Here is a 22348-nt window from a genome sequence, read left to right on the forward strand (position 1 = left end):
GTCTGTTGGTGCTGTCTCATCACTTGTTGTTTAACACCGTTTATTCACATCTAAATGTCTGTTGGTGCTGTCTCATCATTTGTTGTTTAACACCGTTTATTCACATCTAAATGTCTGCTGGTGCTGTCTCATCACTTGTTGTTTAACACCGTTTATTCACATCTAAATGCCTGTTGGTGCTGTCTCATCATTTGTTGTTTAACACCGTTTATTTACATCTAAATGTCTGTTGGTGCTGTCTCATCATTTGTTGTTTAACACCGTTTATTCACATCTAAATGTCTGTTGGTGCTGTCTCATTGACTTTTATCAAACATCTGTTTTATTCATACTAAAAAAGCCATATGAGAAGATTGACCATGCGATTGAATAATATTCCGATATGCACGTTCCATCGTTCAATGATTCATAGAGTCGGTACAATCGTGATTGTTTCACTGTAAACCATTGGTTTATAAATTATGAAATGAACAACTAGTACTGTAAAAACTGCGTACGGAAACGGTATCGTATGTTTTTGTCAGCAAATCCCCGGACAAAATTAATCTTAAACAAGTGACTTGGTGAAGATTATTTTTAGAAACACGTTTCATAGATATAAGAAGATGTGGTATGAGTGCCAATGAGACAACTCTCCATCCAAGTCACAATTTATAAAAGTAAACCATTATAGGTCAAAGTACGGTCTTCAACACGGAGCCTTGGCTCACACCGAACAGCAAGCTATAAAGGGTCCCAAAAATGACTAGTGTAAAACCATTCAAACGAGAAAACCAACGGTCTAATCATGCACATTACTATCTTTATTATAGTAATACTCTTAAATATTTGAACAATCGGTTAACTTTGTAACTCCTAGTTCTGATATCGAAATATACATACTATTGTCGGTTATCATGGTTATGTCAATTTATTCATACGTTATATGTGTTTAATGGTGCATTATGAACTGATTTGCCAGATAGAGACAAAAAAGATAAACAAGAACGTGTTTACCCTTTTTATATCAGGTTTGGGTATTTGTCGAACTCATTTTACTGTCTGTTGTCTGTAAGTGCACATACCGTTAGTACTATTATAATTCCTCATTTATATTGTATTTCAAATAACGTAGCAGTAATTTTGTTACTCGGCAAAGTCTCTTTCTAGTTTATTGAATCAACAAGAATTGAAATTGGAATTGAAACACATTTGGCAGATGTTCATACAGTAATACATCAAAAGCGTAACAACTTATCAGAACTAAATATATAAGCTAAATGTATCTATAAAATAAGTAATATATTAACAAGATTTATAGACTACCGTCATTATTTTTGCAGTAAACATATAGTTAGAAAGTGTAAAATTAAAGCAGATTTTTGGAACCACTTACACTCACATCATTAATATTATAGGAATTGAAGATACGTAGGAAACAATCAGAAGTCATGAGTCGTGGAAGGAAAAATATACAACCACTGTGTTCCAAGTGCTAATCAATTAAATGTTCGTCTGGTAGTTCCAATCTGTGGCCACGTTAACAATCGTTCTGCATACAAAAAAAAAGGAGAAAAAAGTATAAACTGAAAAAAACATTAATCCAATATATTACATAAAAGAGTACTCTTGAAATCAAGAATATAACACACTCTACTTCACTAGTAACAACAACAAAAAAAAAACAAAAACAAACAAACCAAACAAATTAAACAACACAAACAACAACTTAAAAATTGAACAGGTCTAACAAATTCTAACAAACAACTCCCCTCTCCGTATAGATATGGCAAAATACAAATATTGGTACATAAGCTATAAATTCATTCGCACGAAAAATAAAATTGAAACTGCAAGATTCTTGGAAATCCAGTATGGAGTACTGCGGATACAACGATTACTATATCCTCGGTCAGGTGAGCAGTTGTACAAAAAGATATTTTAAGGTGCCCTGGGGAAAAAAAAACCAAAATGATTCTTTAAATTAAAACAAAATAAAACGATTAAAAAAGATAGATATTATAAAAGATGATAAATAGAATAAGTGATGCAATGTATTTTTTCAGTGTGACATGGCTAAAGCAACAAGGATATTTTTCGACATGATGCATGAAAATACAACAAAAGTGATGTTATTTGGAGACGCCTGTCCTAACGTCACTGGTCCTTTAGCCCAAATATCAAAGTGGTGGAATATGTCTCAAGTAAGTAGTCAGATTTATGTATTGACCTGTTTTTGTAACGTAAAGGCATGTATTTAACGCGCTGATATGTTTGATAACATTTGGAACTACTTAAATTAATTTGTTTAAAGGGGCACTAGCTGTCAAATTCATGTTTACCGATTTGATTTATAACAATGTAAAACATTTATCCAAATTATAAAAAGTCTAAAATAAACAACTTACAGGACATGAGCTCAATAATATTTAGCTTCGTTTCGTGTATATTTTAGTCTAGGTGCCATCTAATTAACTATCGAGTTGACCTCCGATGGCCATATAAGGGATATAAACATAAATATAGATATAAATAGATATCGAAACTCGTGCAATTGGATTTTTCTAGGTCAGTTTAATTTCATATTATAGATTAAAAATATATTTTAATCATCGTTTTTACCGGTATAAGAATGATTTTTTGTGGATCGAATCAGTCATTCCAATGATTTACCTTTGTTTCACTTTCAATGTTGACATTCTTTTCCTTTAAATAACTTAACCCGCACAAATCATGCGCTATTCATCTTTAGCTAAGGGGTTAAATTGAAGTTCACATGAATACGGTTTCAATGAGGTCGAATTATTCACTTGCATCAATGTTTCTTAGCTTATTATGACAAAATTGAACCATACCGGCTGCTAAAAGCGAATTATTATTTCACTATTTCACTTTCATTAATGATTGAACAAAAACAATCATAAATTAGATTTTTTTTATATATCTCGTAGCTAGTGCCCTTTTAATACATAAAAACAGACGAAAAACAATGCATTCTCAAAACACATAACCTATAAAATGAAGCAATATTTAGTTAAGGAGTCTCCCTTGTCAATTATATGTATTTCCCATAAAATTGCATATATATATAGAAATTAAAGAGAACAGACGTTAATATCGATATTTCATCATTTACAGTTGTCATATGCCGACACTGATCCAAAACTGTCAGACAGATCAACATATTCTAATTTCTTTCGGACAGTTCCAAGTGATAAAGATTTTAACCCGGCTAAAGTGGCATTTCTAAAGCGATATAATTGGACAAGAGTGGCAACCTTATTTCAGGATGCATCGATTGAATCTGACAGATACGGTATTGTACGTTATATTCCAATTGAGAGCTAGTTACATATGACCGTCATTATTGAATTAAAACAAACTTAGTTAATTCTTTGAACGATGGGCAGATCCATGTTAATGTAAAATGTTTACTTATATTTCAAACGCATACAAGCAGATTCTATTTTTTTTAGATAACTTCAAACTGACCATATGAATAGTTGCGCGACACAATTTACAAATAATATCGATAATCTGTAACTGTGCATTATTCAGTTTGCCATGCAATATGATTTTATCTTTTTGCGACTTTCACCATGTTATAGCTACACTGCATGTGCAGATTTTTCTATGTATTTTTTTTGTATCATGACACACGGTGTACAAATGCAAGAAAGGACAGGGGGAATTCGCAAGTAAAACTAGTGTAACACACCACGGTATGAACGATAGGTGAACTATGGGCAGTTCGTTGTTGTTCGTCTTTGTTTGAAAATCTATTATTTCAAAGAAGAAGGGTATTGATAGTCCATGATAAATAAATATCAACATTCCCTGCCTTCTTTTGGTCTTTCTCATGGTACACTTCATTTGAACCTCAAGTTTTGCAATCACATCAATGAGGTCTTTGCTAGTATTGTTTAATTATGCCACTCTTTATCAGTTTCCCTCAACGTTTCTTTAATCAAAGTACTGAAGTACTGAACATCGGATGACCGCAGGTTCTTGTGTATGGTCAAAAGCACATGTCACAGAAACAGATCACTTCTCTATACCTGAAACTGAGGTTAATTTACAGAGATCTTTTTTTCTGATACAAGTTCCTGCTTGGATGATGAATAAATGACAGGAAATTCAACCTCACCGTAATAACTATTATATTGTAGTGATACAAATCAGTATACCTTAGACTATTATACTAATATAATAATAGTTCCAGAGAATACACTGGTTTGTTGTTATATATTATATTAATATTACGGTTCCATGTATATATAATTTTCATCTATTTGTATATCATTCTATTCTACTATTATTATAGTGCAGTGCAAGTGCATGGTGGACACTCTTCTGTAAAAAAAATCAAAGCCTTAAAGGCTGTAAAAGCAATTGCTGCCATGTTAATGCTTTGTGGACTTTTATTTTTCATCCATATATATAAGAATTAAACCTGACAGGACAGGAGTGTTGACTAGTGAGAAGCAAGACGGTTTTAACTTTATATCAATAAAAGACTTTAGCAGGAAATCATTTTAAATATGTTTTATATTTCACAAGGAGACAACAAGTTTACCAGGCTAAAGTTGGGGTTAATTATACATGTGCTGAAACATATAACTAAAAAAAAAATCGATATGGATTGTCCCCTGGTAGTGTTTGTAACTGGGCAATAATTTCCTTTATTGATTTAATTTTAATAATTTTCATAATTAATTTAAATTAACCATTCAGTTAAAACATTTCAACTTTCCAGACGCAAATGTTGAAAAACGGGCAAGAAATAAAATATCTTACAAGCCATAAACATGTAAAAAATAAATATATATTTCAGCTTACTAAAAATATTTTCATAATGTTACTTTGACATCATTTCTTAAAACTAAGTCCCAAACATAATTGCTCAGTTGATATGTGTCATCCTCATGCGATACGAGATAACTATAATTCTGATGCAATCCCGAAAAGGGGGGTCATCACAAACAAACATGACATTAAATTGTCATTATACGAACTAGAACAAACAGCTCTATGTTGCTTTGATATTTATCAATTTTCAGGAAACATGTGAAATAAATTTCAGGTCCATTTCATTATAGTGCCTAACAAGATTGTGTGAGGTAGACGAAATTGACCTTAAAACGATCGTATTGTCTTTTGATGTCCAAAAATAGGCAGACCGGACATATAAGGACTTTATCTAATGACTACATAAATTTGGGATTTATTATTATTATAATATTCTAATGAAACTGAAAATTGTATTTTTTTGTTAGGATAAACAACAATTTTACCTGGTGTAGCCGTGCATAAAATGTTTTTCTGCGAAAAATGGCGTATTTAATGGAATAGAACGTTAATACAGTAAACTTTCTCTTTTTTCTCCGCAATAGGCTATCAAAAATAATTTATCTAATGTGTATGTGGAAAATTATGTGAAAAGATAAAAAGTGGCAATTGTTACCTTTCATACCTTAAGTTTCATTCATATGCCGCTATTATTGTTGTTGTTACCAATTATGTAAATCAATTGTATCTGATTTTATGCCCTTTATGGGCCCTGTAATTTGGAAAATACAAAAAAAAATCTATTCATTGATAAAACGTAATATGGACTGGTCCAGTGTCCAGTTTGCAGGTCATTTAATTTACTGTACACATTCGTGCACGCTCTGATTTAATCGATATACTCGTACGAAAAAGCATGAACAGTTTGAAGGTAATCTAATAATAACTTAATCCAATCAAATTGCATAAGATTCAATAACAATGTCCAATCCACATCATAATGAGTAATAGGGGTAAACTTGGTAGGGAGAAAATGACAGATATTTCAAGTTAATATTTATGCAATAACGAATTAAAACTTGTCAACCAAAAGTTTTGCTACAATTTCAAAAACATGTCGTTCTGTATGGGTATATTTTTCGGATCTTTCATTAGCGTATTTAAGGCTATATAAAGTTTGGGCTTCAAAAGTTCACACAATTATTGACTTTATACAGAAAATTCGTCCTTGTAAAACATTTAATAGTTCACAAATGATACGCGATTTTAAAGTAAAATTCTTTCTTAAAACACTGCAAAAAGTTTCATTCATATTGATAAAGTGGTATCGTCATAAAGTGCGTTGAAATGAACAGTGGTATAACAAACATCGAATTTCCTCACAAAATGTTATCACACACTATAGTAAGGGGAGTCAGTTAAGTTTGTTTATTTTTAGATTACAGGGAATCATTGGACATTACGTATACAACCTGTGTGACCTGTGTAGTGATTTTGATTTTACGATAAATTCATGAATGAATGAACGATAATTTTATGAATGAACATGAGCACCTGACCTCTTTCTTAAACACCAATTAAACATATAAAACCGTATTTAAAAGGAGATAATTCAGTCAAATTTTCAGTACTAAATCAACAACTGAAATGATTCCATTTTTTATGAAACATCGTACGAACGGAAAACGGAATCGCAGGTATAGAAATGCACTTTTTTCCCTTGTAATGACCGCGGATCTATAATTTTTATAGATCGGTTGAAATCCCAAAACTAATTTGCATAATGGAAATTTAGGCGATAGCAATACATCGGAATGACCTGAAGGTCATCCTCTGTAAAAAGGATGAAGTTCAGGCATTAAGAATCAAATATTGGCTAATGGCGTTTAGGAGGCTTGTTCGTGCTTTTATATTCAATTTGGTTTTATAATCCTGTTGACTTGACTGTTTATCGTCACAGCAAAAAAAAAAAAAAAAAAAAAGAAGAAGAAAACTGGAATCAAAACGAATTATTATAAATAATGTATATGTTACATTGTTTTTAATGTAAATTTTGCCGAATGATAGCAATTTATGTAAGGTATAAGCGGGATTTCTACTATACCTCAACTCTCAGTTTTTTTTGTCAATATCAGTTTAAATTTGAATAGAAAAAAAAATGGTTACATATCTTTTTTCTCAAATATATTCATAGAAAAACCTTTCCATACATTGAGTCAGAATTGTCAAGTTTTACTATGTATCAGTTTGATCCGTAATAAATTGTATTTACTTGTAGTATTTGTGCTATAATGAAATCTAGGTTTAATCAAAGGTCCATTGATTTAATTTCCCTATGCAGTTATAATGTCTCTTTGATTTGTTGACTTTTCTTTACAATATCTCGCACAACGACATGAATTCTGTTTTACTAGCTCTTTATGTCCATACATTTATAGAATTAAGGCTCTTACTGAACGATGCATAATCTTAGGTTTCTTAATCGGCAGCAACAGGAATAATACAGAGCAGTTTTAATGCAAAGCTGACATTGGAGTTTTTCTTTAGTGACTTTAGATTTAATTTGTTTAATAGTGTCCTAACCTTTTTCCCAAAACGAAATTATGATACAAAATAGGTTTTCGTATTAATTGCATCCTGTATATGCTGAAAGCAAGCTATGTCATTTGAACAACAGAACCCTGATGCATTGACACTTTTATTTGATGATATTTTGCTCAGTTGTCTCATTCACTTTAATGAATATTGAACATCGGTGATTCATACGTATTTACAAATTAAACAAAATTTGCTCTTTTGCGTCTCGAATATTCTTCCATAATGATCTGCAAGTTTTAATTTCATCTAAGTACAGTAAACATATACCACAACAACTCCTTTTATCATGATGGGACATTTTAGCGCATACAACGTGTGTTTTTGGAAGAAAAAAAAACTTCATTCGGAACGCTGCTGCATAAAAAAAAAATTGTATAAGCACCATACCTAAGAGGACATAAACAGGACAGCAATGAGTATCACTTTAAGGCTTCTTTAATCCATTAATGTTAATTTATCGAAGAGAAATACAATTGGAAACTTGTTTTTAATGAGCAAACTTATATAAGATATGTAGGTAAACCTCTAACTTACATTGATCCCGATCAATGTTGATTAGCTATGATAGCTCGAAGCCCAGAGATACTGAACATTACATTCACAAATGGAGAGATGAATAAAAAATAATTCAGTTTCCTACAAATTAAGATTACAAAAAAGTCAAATATTTAGCCATAATCAGCTCACTGACTATTTAGATAACAGGTTTTGCATTTGAAAGCTGAAGATTATCGATATATTTTTTAGTTTGAATGATCACCAATGCGTAACGTCCAATGGAAAATATTTCAACAATGTTCAAGACGATAACATGTAATTTTCATATTGATATACCCTGCTTTGTTCTAGACCAACACGCCGATATACATTTAGTAGGATTGTATTTTAATATTCCATATTACTTAATACTTACTAACAACAGGAAGACATATATTTATCACTTATATAGTAGAAAAATAAAGAATGTAATATTTAACAACCATTCAGGATAAATTTCAAAATAATATCATTTTTTTTATTAAGAATTATGACTTTATATTTATACATGATTTGTTTTCTCTCTTTGGTCGGGTTGTTGTGTCTTTGAAACATTCCACGTTTCCATTCTCAATTTTATTTTGGTTAATTATTAAGAAACAAATTGACTATTTTGCCATTGAGACAGATAGGGTACAATTGACGGAAGAAGCAAAAAGCAACAGTTACTGCTTAAGCACTTTTACTTGTAACGTGCCATTTTTTTTAATAGGCACACAACAAGTTTATACAAGTTCTTGATGATGCCAATATAGAAGTATTAAAAGTGGAGAGTTTTCTCGATGATCCGAGTTCAGCTGTAGAAAATATAAAGGTAAACACTTATGTTTTAGCGATCAAAATTATACCTGACTGACAACACTGGATAATTTTCCTCAAAGTTCATGCAAATTGTCTGCACTTCTGATTAGGTCAAAACTAATCAAACATACCAGGCTGATAATTATGTACGCTAGACGACATCAGACTCATCAGTGGCGCTCGAATCAAAACAGTAGAAATTCCAATTCAAAAACGAAATTGAAGAGCATTAAGACCGAAAATTACGAAAAGTAGTGCTCAATACGGCTAAGACAATTTATGCCCTGGGATAGAAAAACCGTAGTGTTTTGCTTAATTCAACATTTTATCAACTTTAAATTTACAGAAAATAAACTTATCACTGATATTTCCTGTCAACATAAAAGTGATGGGTAAAATCTAGAATGAATCATAAGTAGGAACAGGTCAGGTAACACTAGTATTTTTTCAATTCATATATATTTCATCATCATCTGCAAATAGTTAAATATATAAAACAAAGTGAAGAAGATACCACGTGGAATACAAAAAACACAACTTGAAAAAGACAAAAGACAACACTATGGAAAAGAATAAAAAAGAGATACGAAGAAGCAACACTCGATAAACCAAAGATTCAGTAACAAGAATACAACATAAACCCGGTGTAAATGAACTCAGGTGTTCCGAATAGTTAAGAAGTTCGTGCTTCGCTAGTGGCAAACGACATGGTGACTGAAGGTTACATGAATGGGTAGAAAGTGCAAACCGATATAATGGTTGCTTGGTGTTATTTTTTAACCAATATAACGGGTTACTTTAATAAAAACCTATCAACCGGTCTACCGATTTGCAATGAACAACAATCACACATTTCGTCGATCGTACTTTCCATACATTTTAAATGTTGAAAGTAGGATACTCATTCTACTTTTTTTTAATATCGATTTGAAATACACTTATATTTTTTTCTTATCGTGATGATCAAAGCTTTTATCTTAATTCAAGTAAAACATAAGCAGTGGCACATTACCATGTTACGGGATTATAAAGCATTCTCGTACCCAACGATATGGACAACGGTATGTCACATTTTATATTAAGAGTTCGATAATATGAAATGTCATTATAATAATGAGTAAGTTTTATAAATTTGGTGTTATATTTTAAGTTGAATTGCTTTTAAACATGCTGGGCAATCAATATCTGTTCCGCATTCCAACTAGCGATCCCAGAAATAACAATTTGAGTATTGCACCAAATTCTAAATGCTGCTCATTTTAATATAAAGATAATTATTGAAATATGTAATGCAATAAAAAGACTAAATCTAGTCAGAACATTTCAAAATCCACTTTGAATACAAATATTCCTATGTTTCTGCATAATTCCCCATATTATGGTGTAGTATGATTTATATACACTAGAGTATTTTTTTACAGAAACTTGATGCCAGAATCATTGTTGGTTTCTTCAACGAAACGATGGCAAGGAAAATATTTTGTAGTGTAAGTAAGTATTAGAATAAGAGAATACTTCAAAATCCATCTGTTATCTTTGAATGTCTTCCATGGGAAATGGATCACACCTTTGTCATAATTATAACATGTGTAATGCCTTCCATGTGAATTGGATTACAACTTTATCATACATCGCCGTTGATGAATTTATGAATTATTTAAAAATAGGTTCCAACTTCCTCAGGCAAAGTTGACCAAGGATGGACTAGCTATTATTTTAAGGTTACTTTTGGTAATAATCTCCTCGCGTATTCAAGATGTTATGCATCTTTTTCTTTCAAGTTTTTTTTATGTTGATCGTTCCTGATAAAGCTTAAGGTAAATCCCTTCTGTCACACCAAATGAGTAAAGTATTATTTTAATTAACAACGATATAATTATTATCAGAATTGCAAGTTATACAGAGATCTAAAATTTATAATAAGCTAGAGGTTTTTAAAGGCTTGTAGGCTTAATAACATTAACAGTACCAATTTTAGTGCACCCGATGTGCATTGCTCGAGGCCAAAATATTTGAAAATCCAATTATTTCGGTTCTTATAAAAAGTGTTGAAGATCTAGAGCTGATCAAACTAAAAAAGACCTTAAGTATAGCTAAATCTGGACAAGTAATCGGACCTTTGCATGGGGGAAATATACTCCTCAATTTAAAATGATTTCCAAAATTTTATAACAGCATATGTCAATCCAACCATGTCCGTATTTTCATGCCAGTACCTGAATACTACTACTGGTCTGGTGATAACCTCAGGGACTAACAGTCCACTAACTGTATCGAATATGAATTAATCTAAGGAGAAGTTGAGTAAACTTTAGTGAGACCGTTACTCAACAACACACATTTCTTTATCCAAGAAAACCTAAGTCTATCTTCTGAAATTAAACTTTGATGTTTTTTTATGATTTATATTTTAACGTCATATAATATTCATAATATTCTATCTATTAATTTATTTATCGACTTTATTCGAACTCCATGCAGTGTATCTTTTCAACAACATAACCAAAACGTACTAGGAAAAATGGAAAAAAAACTTTATGTTTGCAATCTGGAAGGCTTTTTGGAATGTATGTAATTGTAATTAGCGTCATATCTTACCAATAACTATCCTGCAACTTGAAATTTTGTTAAGTGTAACACTGTTCTTTAATCAAATTAAGCAATGTTGCATGTATACTACAGGCATTCCAGCAAAGTATGTATGGCAAAAAATATCATTATACTACAGGCATTCCAGCAAAGTATGTATGGCAAAAAATATCAATGGATTTTAGTAGGGGGTTATTCAAAGAAATGGTTTAGTACCAAAGATAAATCTGTCCCGTGTAGAAAACATGAAATTTTACAAGCTGCTGAAGGATATCTAATGATGGAATCATTAATGCTGACACACAGCAATGAACGTACAACATCAGGTTTGGTATGTTTTATCTTTTAGATGCATTTATTTTAGTGTATTACAATTAAAATTAGTTGTCTGCACTTGCTCCTCATTTTCGTTCGGTTGTTTATATGTCGCGCGTTATATTGAGTGTATTATATATTTGTTTATAAATCCCTGAATTTCATTTGAAATCATTAACAAATAAAAAAAAGAAGGGGATTAATAAAAATCACATATCGAGGGAAGGACAACAGCATAATGATGATAATCATCATCATCATCGAAATTGTTTACTCACAGAAAATATCACTGGAAAATAAGGATACAGCTAGCTTTCAGAATATACATACATTACTAGCAGTTAGCAAACTGCGACATAAACTCCAAGACACGACTAATATAAGATACCAAACTTATAATTTAGTACAAACTTCTCAAAGACAACAGGCTTATAATTTGATTAGTACGAGATTAGTACACAAGGCGCACATTTCGTCTAGTATTAAGCTTAATCGGTAACAATTTTGGCATGTACGTACTTTATTAAGGTTAATCCATAAAAGCGCTTCGGACATACCAAATTTGTAAAGTGTTATTTTCAGACACCTAAAGAATACAAGAAACAATATAATGATGTCCGTGACGGAGAGTTTAGTGTTTTCCATGGTTATGCATTTGATGGAATATGGGTGATAGCTAAAGCTTTAGATACAATCCTTAGAAACAAAAGATATCCTACCAAAGTGAAAGAACATTTTTTCAGAGGTGACGCAATGGCACTTGCGTTGAACGAAACAGATTTTATCGGAGTTACAGTAAGTAATTTGATCGAATCAGAGTTTTTTTTCGAAGAAAAAAAACATTTCAGTTTTCTATTTAAGAAAATTTTAAACTGAGGCGTAGCCAGGCAGAAGCTTGGAAGCTAAAGCTTCCATATTATTTTGACAAAAAAATTATGAATGGATAAATTAAAATATTAATAAGTGTTAATTAAATAACAGCTGATATATGAATTAAACAAAAATGTATGTTGGTATTATGGATCAAATATATATACATGTACCAATGACTTTGTCATGTTCCAGCTATGTCTTCTGTCAAAAGTTTATTTTTTGTATTTTTTTATTTACATAGATTCTTCCCGTTTTTTCGTTATTTCTGATTTTGACTTTTAACGGATTTGGTTTTGCCGGCTTTGATCCCTGGGCAATATTATGGGTGTCGTATGCGGAGCAGGATATGCTTACCCTTCCGAAATACCTGTTATCACTCTCGGTATTTATGGGAGTTCATACTGCCTAAGTTATTGTCGTTTTTGTATGTGTCCGTTGTCTTGATTTTGTGTGCTTTGAGTACGTCAGTCTTGTTTGAGTTTCGGTTCACTAGGTCTTGTACTAAATCTTTTGATTTTTGATATCTGACTATGTTTCTGTCGCTTTGGTAATCTTTGGACGTTTTTTTTCTTATCAATGAATATAACAGATCAGTTACTTCAATTCTTTTAAAATTTAATAACTATATCGATCTTAATGGTGGGATAGGTACAGATATACAGCTTCTTGTATAGTGGCCCACCTGGACCTCTCCGGTCCAATACAAATGAAGTATGACCCATTCTTATCACAGTGATAAGACGAGATATTTTTATATATGTATAAAATACTCAAACTTCTTTGAGTGAATATATAAAACATTTAGTCTTGTACATGTCTTGCTTAGCTGTTGAGGGTGGGTGGGGGCGTTCGTTTGGTTTTTCAGAAATTATAAATACACAGACTAGTCAAAATAAAATTTCTAAGTCTACTGATCATACATTCACTTCCCAATTGCAGTCACATATTCCGCCCTTCAGCGCGATCGAACCCTTATAGTAGTAGTAGTACAGAAATGCAGCTACTTGTATTGGCTTACCTGGACTACTTCAGTCCGGCAGTGAGACCCTTGCTGACTGTTTGGCTGTCGGGGTTGTACAAATACGGAGTCGCGTCCGGTCAGATTGCCATGGTTTTTTCACATGCAAGAACCTTTTCAACAACTCTTCATGCGGGGTCCGTAGGTGGCCTGTTGCAAGGCACAATTTTCGTCCCTACCCATTTTACCTTTTTTTCTAGCGGCAGTCGAAATTGCCCGCCATCAATCCCTATCATTATACTTATTACCAGATTTGATTCAATTTCAACTTGTTGTTGAATATGCATGAAATATTTTGCACTGGATGTTAAACTTTCAACAATCAATCAATCATTGTGATCGATCCAGTTTTTAAACATATCAAATTATAGTCATTGTTAGCTTGTTCTCGTCCTATATATATTCATTTAGTATTTGCCACTGTTTATGACTTAAAAATACTTGTCCCATCCAAATCTATAATACTAAAACTCGGTCTAATAATATTGAAACCTAAATGTATTATAGGTAAAATGAAAGTAAGGCCATTAAATACTTTTAATCGGGGTATTTCCGAAATAACATTTTAAAAGCTGAAATATTTTTGTAGTGAATATTTTCAATAAGCAAATATGTATAAAAAAGAAAAAGTTGTATGATTGCCAATGAGACAACTCTCCACAAGAGACCAAATGACACAGAAATTAACAGCTTTAGGTCACCGTACGGCCTTCAACAATGAGCAAAGCCCATTCCACAAGTCGGCTATAAAAGGCCCCGAAATGACAAATGTAAAACAATTCAAACGAGAAAACTAACGGCATAATTTATGTACAAAATAATGAACGATAAACAAATATGATATACAGCAACAAACGACAACCACTGAATTACAGGCTCCTGACTTGGGACAGTCACATACAGAATGTGGCGGGGTTAAACTAGTTTGAAGGCGCCAACCCTCCCCTAACCTGGGACAGTGGTGTAATAGTACAACATAAGAACAAACTATAAAAATCAGTTGAAAAAGGCTTGACTCATCAGATGGATACAAATAGAAATACATCTAACAAAAACACAGAGTGGACGTGGACGGGTACTTGTACAACCAAACAACAAAAAGACATTAAGTACAGATATGAGAGTACTCGCAGTTACTGACAGCTAGTACAAAGCCAATAACAACTAATAAAAAAAATCATGCAAAAATCATGCATCTAAGACTAAATTATCAATCAGTACACATCCAACATCCAATGGATTGAGCAATGTACTTGTATTGGATAAAACCTACATATAATCATTCTTTATTAGGGACGTGTACACTTTGACGGACCCGATAGGATTGGTTTGGTATCAATTAAACAACTACAAGGTATGTTAACATTTCTAGATCAATAAAACCAAGTGTCCGGTAGATATTTAAATTAAAAAAAAAACAGCATAAACAGACAGTGTTGTCCGTCTCAAATGGTTATACTGGAATTTCTTTAAAAAAATTGCCTGTATTGCACATGTCTGTTTCTGACAGAATCAATCTTTGAACACATATTATCACCAGTCATGCATATATCTATTTAACTGTCAACATAATTCTGCCTGAAAAAAAATGTGCTACAATCGAAAAACATAATGTATGGTAGTAATGTCCCACCAACACAATGCAGAGCAACTTTAGTGAAACAATTGTATTGGTACTGCAGATTGCTTTTATCATTTATTTAATTTCAACGATTAACAGTAATGACTGTGTCAAAGTAAAACAAAACAGGCATTTTCTACATAGTAATACCTATCATAATTATCTTGATAGAGCGTGGTCAACTCCATATCGCAAAGAATTGCTGAGTACGATGGTATTTTTATTTACATTTAACTATCAAAAAGAGTAAAATTATTGCTGTTGACCTATAGCTAGAGTATACAAAAGGTTATGGGATGTACTTGGATAACACACGTTAAATAATTGTAGTGTTTGCTGGTAAATTATTCATCGCGTTTCCCTTGTTTAATTCTAAATTGTAAATGCATGCTTGCATAACCATTTGTACCCTCTTTTGAAGATAGCTTAATTGTGGACTCGTCACCAGTAATAGAGGGAGATCGTAGGTTAGATCAACGATCGAATCAAACCGACGACTTCAGAACTGAGACTTGCTCATGCGACATGCTTAATATCCATATCACATTAACATGCAGGCATCCTGAATATATATGTCAGTTATATATAGCAAAAGACCAAATTCAAGATTCTAAACTTCTAATCTTGTGCTTTTATCTCAGTTCAAATTCCTATCAATTTTCTACACGCCTGTAGCAAACAGCAAAAAGAAATTCAAATACAATATATACTATGCCAAAAACGTTCTGCAACTTCGGTCAAACGGTATGTTTTCCATAAATAAAAACAATTTGTTAACTTAAGTTAGTTATTCAGGAAGAAAAGTTTTTGTATCTTTATTTTTATACAGAAAATGACTAAAACCGCTAGGTTAATATATACTAACTTAAGGTTATCAACAGTAAATCAGACGTGCAAGGACATTACATCAAATTGTTCAATAATGCTAAATGCATTAAGCAGTAACTTAATGACTCGTAGGAATTCTCTAATCATCGGAATGGATATTGTATGCGCTTTGACACGATGGTAAATTGAGCGATTATAGATCCTATAGAGCAGTTTTATAACCTGTCACATACACTTTAGTTTGCATTTGTATTTAATGCCAGAAAAATAAGCAGAGGCATTTCATCTAGAAAATAGGAACGGTATTAACAAGAAATTTCAATTCTATGGAACAAGAGAAATTACAACGCATTATCAAACATTGAGGGCATCTTTGTACGTAGTATCCTTTGATATATATAAGATATGCCAGCATGGGCATAATCTTATATATGATATGTGCTGCTGTTGATAAAAATTTTAATTTGCGCTGTTGCCGTTTTTTGATGCAGCCGGCTTTTTTTTTCTATTCATTTTAAAAACACACGCTTCTATTACTTCTTTTATACAACTCGTATAATTCTATACACATGCATTTCTAGATAAGAAATTAAAAGAAATTGGTTCATATGACAGATCAACGGATGAACTTGTAATAACGGATAAAATACAGTGGACAGGTACTAAATTTTACAGGTTCTTTGTATATACAAGTGACATCTGCAATTGTCACTGAAAAAGGTATGTTATCGGAATATCAGAATCCGCGCTTGTACTGAACGTGTAATGAACGTCATGCGGAAATATTCCAGAACGTTATTAGTAATCATCGATGATTTTAAATAAAATACGTTATGAGATACAATACGAAGTTTATCTTTTATTTTATAATAAAAGTTATTTGCATAATTAAAAAAAAAGGAAGCTGCGTTATTTTGGAAGGCAGAAAGTTTTTCTAAGCATTTGCAAAACTTCTTTATGAGGGTGCTTGGACTTTATTTACTTTACCCAAAATGCACTTGCTCTTTAGAGAAATAATTCATTCATTCATTTCATCTATTTTTTTAATTAGTTCCTATTTCATATATGCATGAACTATTAGATATTTGATGTTAAACTGTGAAGATTCAATGAATCAATCATTCATAAGAATTTATTCAAATAAGGAAGTTTTAAAGATATAAGGAATTGTCAATATATTATAGATAATTGCAAACATCACCACTTATCAATACACTAATTCTCCACGAAAGAAAATATAAAGTATTTTATCGCCCTTTTTATCGTACTAAAAGATAAAACATTCACAATAAACCTACAAACAAGATGACATTACATTAAACAAACATAAAATGAATTAGACAGTAGAATTTTTCTAATATAACCTGTGATATGTTTTCAAGATTTCTAGAATAACCTGCATTAGGTGCGCTCGAAACCAAAATTTCGGAATCTGAAATTTGTTAAACATTTGTCAACATAAAACCAAAAATGGCTTAATGAACAGCAAAAATCGTCTAAGCTCAACTTTGCCACGGGCAGTTTAAATTTCAACCTTCATTATATAATAATTGTATAAACATGGAACGGGGAAAATAGGTACTCATCATTTTAGAAAGGATAACGTCTTAGTATTTAAGAATGAATATGTTATGCAAGGGAAGTTTACTTCACATCCCGATTTATGTGTTAATTCTTTGTCATATCCACTACTAATAACAAATGTAAATTGTAGTTCTATCGCCTACTAATTTCAAATGTAAATTGTAGTTCTGTCAGCTAACACATTCTGTGGAACTAGTAAATTTACGTTAGGAAATATTATCGAATTATTTCAAGACATTTATTTTTAGGAAACGGGCCTCCAATGGACAGAAATTTAGTACGAACAGAGATGTTAAGAGTGTCAGCAGTAATATATTCTGGAATAAGTGTCTTGGCTAGCATTGGAATTATTATTGCAGTAGTATTCCTCGTTATCAACATTCTATTCCGACACCACAGGTACTTAAAGATGTGTAATCATTTTGTATAAGTGATTTTGAAAAAAATATTTAGACCTAAAATCGAACATAATAAGTATATCAAAACAACTATTATATTATATTGATGTTCCTTATGAGACATAACTACAAGTTTATCGTTTCTGAAGGAGCGGCGTATCTCCCAGAAGTGTCTGTTCAACACAAAACACAGTCAATGATTGTCAAACAATGTGAGAAAACTTATGCAATTAACAAGTACATGCTGCAAAGTCATTGAATCTTCAAAATACTATATTGGTCATGGCATGCAAGATTATGTCAAAGAAATTTAAATTGAAAGAATCATTACAAGTGAGATGGCGATTTTATTTGAACTTATGATAAAACCTTTTTTTTATTTAACAGGTACATAAAGATGTCGAGTCCAAATATGAACAATATAATAATAATTGGATGCATGGTGTCTTATGCCAGTGTTTATCTTCTTGGATCAGAAGGAGGTGCAATGAAAAGGGTTCACTCGTCCTCATTATGTGTAGTAAGCAGAGACCAACCGATTGAAAATAAATTGACAAAAAAAGAATCAAATATAAAAAAAAATATTAAAAAATGGATAAAACTCTGTTTAGCTTAAATCTTTTATGGAACATCGATATTTGTCAAGACACACATTGAAAAAACAGTCTTGAACGAAAATACTATTTTAAATAAAACTTAAAACGTTTTACAATTAATGAATACATAAACCAGCTGTCTATAATAAATACAAATGTTATGGTATTTATTACTACACATGTATATACACTAGGAGCATAAGCATTCATTGTATAGTGTTAAGTGTCGGCACGACATGCATTTGATATATGCAAGGGCTTATGGTAATTTTTTTACTCAACCAACAATAACAGTAAAAGTTCAAGTTCAAAATGGGTCGTACCTTTAACTCGGAGCTAATATTCCTGAGAGTCCTCGCCTACATCGAACTTGTTTTTTTAACATCACTTGCAGATTGCATTTGCAAACTGTATAAGATAAACATGATATTTATCCAAGGTATTAACACGATTAACATCGCCTTGACATCACTACATATATTTTCTTCATTGTAGATTCGTTCATGGTTCTTGGCCGTTGGCTTTTCGTTATCATTTGGGGCCATGTTCACCAAAACATGGCGTGTTCACGCAATTTTTACCAACATAAAATTAAACAAAAAGGTGAGAGTTTTTTTTCTATTTAGTTTTCTTGTAATAACATTGTTATATATATCCGCCACTATCATATTTTGCTAATTTTTATCTTAAATGTAGATTTGCTATGAATTGGGCCGTCAGTTTTCTCGTTTGAATTGTTTGACATTTTTCGTGTCGGAGCTTTTTATAGCTGAATATACGATATCTGGGTTTTTTTCATTGTTGAAGGCCAAACGGTACCTTTCTCTTCATCATTTTAATTCTGCTGGATAGTTGTTTCATTGACAATCATACCACACACCCTTATTTCTATATTGAAGAAAAATGATATGTATGGAAACAATCCTATATTACCGCGTCCAATCGGTGAAACATTTGAGAAATATCAGTAAAATGGCCAAATAATTAAGACTTAACATGATTCAGAAACCATGATATTCAATGGCATACGTCACCATATTTGGTTGATGTTGGTTTGTTTCTTCTTATTCATGTTAGATTTCTTCTGCCAGACAAAGTAAAATGCGTCGTCATTTTCTGTTTAGTTCTTTGTCTTGAACTTACACCTTTTTATCCGAATTTCAAAACCTTAAACTATTTGTGTAAGCATGACACGAAAGGAAGAGAACTTGAAGTAGAAAAATATAACCAGTAAAATATTTCTTGAAACGCTTTGGATATGAATCTACCTCGTAACTAATTATTTAAATTTTCGGAAATAAATCAGTTTAACAATACTAAATCGGCTACAACGACATTTGTAACTTTGATTTTGTCTTTCAGATAATTCATGATTACAAACTATTTTGTATGGTATTCACTCTGGTTTTGCTAGATGCCATTATATTGACCACGTGGCAAATCATGGACCCGCTGTATAAAGATACTAGGAATCTCAGTTCCTATGTAAGACTATATAAAAGAGCATAACCACATAATACTATCACAGTACATTATAACGTTAAAATGTCAATATGATATTTTTCGTTTAAAATAGCTTACACCAGTCAGTTAATTTTATAAGGGAGTTGTGGCATTTTCCGGGCTCGTGGTAACTTAGTAACAAAAAAAAAACATGATTTACCGTGTACACAGTACGTGATTCTGAAGTAAACTCGAGACCAAAATTTTTAACGCCAATTATATAAATTATTTTAGAGCATAAAAACTAAAGGGTAAAACAAGAAAATCCGAAATCGTCTAAGGTCGACTTTGCCGGAGGGGTTACAGCATTATTTTCAACACAGTTCCATAACTTCATTAACAGTATCAAAACTCTTGTTATGGGGTGGGGTGTAATAGATGAATGGCACCTGTCAGTGTGATATCGAGTTGATTTTCAGATATTATTTTTAAATCTAAGCCAAACTATAGTTGATATCATTGTTTGATTCTACCATTCGCTAAATAGTTGGTACCAGTGCTCTATTTTCATATATTTAGACATACACTTTTTACTTAAGATAAAGTTTCAACTCGGTCAGACAGAATAACCCTTTTAAAACTTTTAAAGTTTTATCTTTTCAAGCATGTGTCTTCTACCTTTTGACCTTTTCATTATGTGGACGCTAAGATAATATTTTAGGCTTTTTTTTATAATATCGCATATATCTTTATTCCGGAGATAATATACAATTATAGCCTTTGTATGAGGTCGATACAAGGATATATTGACCTGAAAGAAGTATATTGACTGAGGACGAAGTCCGAGGTCGATATACTTCTTTGGGTCGATATATCCTGTATTGACCTCATAAATAGGCTATAATTGTTATATTATTAATTTTCCGACCATATTTGTATCAAAATAGTCATTTGATTTAGTTGGAATTTTATAGATATCATATTGTCTCCTAGAAAATACAACATATTAGTTGTTATTTCATTTACTGTTTTTTTTTTACATCTTATGTATTTGAAGATTTTTTTCTTCAAATAATCGATCATAGATATTTTTTTATAAAACTTTTAACAATATCATGAAATTCATTTCATGACGTCACCAAGTATATCGGTTTTTAGATATTCTAAAAATAACCGTGCAATATGCTTTTTGCTGTGCAATATGCTTTTTGCTATCCGCCGTTTTCTATCTACCTTCGAAAATATAGTTTAACATGTGACTATCCCTAAACGAATCAAATTAGTTAAAATATACGAATTAATAATATTATACAATATTATGTTCTATAAAAACTTGACCTCTCTCACACTTGAGTGATATTGTTTTACCAATTAGATCATGGGTGATTACGAGGTAATACCTATAATGGAATACTGCACTAGCAGCTATATTCCGATATGGATGGGAATCATATATGCCTACAAAGGACTTTTGTTAGTGAGTATTAAAGACTACTATATTTTATATGTAAGATTGATGATTAGTTGTAAAGTTTTAATTATATGAGGTTGTTGACTTTAGTGTATCAATGAATATGTCAGAAATATGATGGAAGGATTTTGGTGAAGATTTTGCTACGTAAATACTTGGTTAGTCTGCATTCCTTCACTAAATTTTTGATTGGATATTTTTACTTTAAAGATTCTTTTCTCTGTCCTATAAAAAGGTACATAGTAAAAATTCAAACTTTGAATAAAACATTTTGAATAGCGAGAAATGTATTACATTAAGCTACGAAAACGTGATTTTTCCTACGTAAGAGCAAGTACTCAGTAGGAAACTCTGACACTGCATACACAGAATAATATATACAGATTGATGTTTCATTTGAACTTATAACTATACTTACCAATTCTGATGCCTAAACCAGACATTCTGACATAAACCGTCCTTTCATAGATGTTGGAGACCAAAATATTTAAGAATTTGAAAGTTCACTAAATCATTGATTGTCGAAATGCACAGCTGGTGCAGTAAAATCGGTTCAGTTAATGTTATTACTTCAAATGTTGAAGAGCTCATAAAACCAACAACAACAGACTGATTCAGTTTTACCCTCTACTGTAACAATAATATTTCAATTGCAAAGCTCATAATGATAAATATTAACAAAGATGTAAGTACTGCCTCAGTCTATGAAATAGTAATATATAAGCTATCTCTAAAACGAACATCGATAGGTCACAATACGGCCTTCAAAATGAGCATTCAATATACAACAATACATTTTCGGAGTCTTTTGTTGTGAAAGAATTCAACTCAAACAACCAGATATCTGAAAAGGAAACCGGATTTATGTCATCAATAGAAAGATGATGTGTATCCTTCAGTTTTATGTTT

The 22348-nt window shown here is 31.7% G+C and overlaps 1 protein-coding gene across 1 annotated transcript in view; it reads left to right on the forward strand.

Annotated features, from left to right (window-relative positions):
- The first annotated feature begins 2084 nt into the window (after positions 1-2084).
- Positions 2085-22348, forward strand: part of LOC127706647 (gamma-aminobutyric acid type B receptor subunit 2-like) — a 31212-nt gene continuing 10948 nt past the window's right edge. Inside the window, exons 1-11 of the mRNA XM_052211302.1 lie at positions 2085-2183; positions 3118-3300; positions 8615-8716; positions 12190-12402; positions 14792-14852; positions 16529-16606; positions 17780-17930; positions 18317-18449; positions 19021-19128; positions 19888-20010; positions 21344-21445. Of these exons, the coding sequence (XP_052067262.1) occupies positions 2085-2183; positions 3118-3300; positions 8615-8716; positions 12190-12402; positions 14792-14852; positions 16529-16606; positions 17780-17930; positions 18317-18449; positions 19021-19128; positions 19888-20010; positions 21344-21445 (1353 nt within the window). The remainder of the gene's footprint in view (positions 2184-3117; positions 3301-8614; positions 8717-12189; positions 12403-14791; positions 14853-16528; positions 16607-17779; positions 17931-18316; positions 18450-19020; positions 19129-19887; positions 20011-21343; positions 21446-22348) is intronic.

Source organism: Mytilus californianus, unplaced genomic scaffold, assembly GCF_021869535.1.
Source record: "Mytilus californianus isolate M0D057914Y unplaced genomic scaffold, xbMytCali1.0.p SCAF_6, whole genome shotgun sequence".
NCBI classification, from domain to species: domain Eukaryota; kingdom Metazoa; phylum Mollusca; class Bivalvia; order Mytilida; family Mytilidae; genus Mytilus; species Mytilus californianus.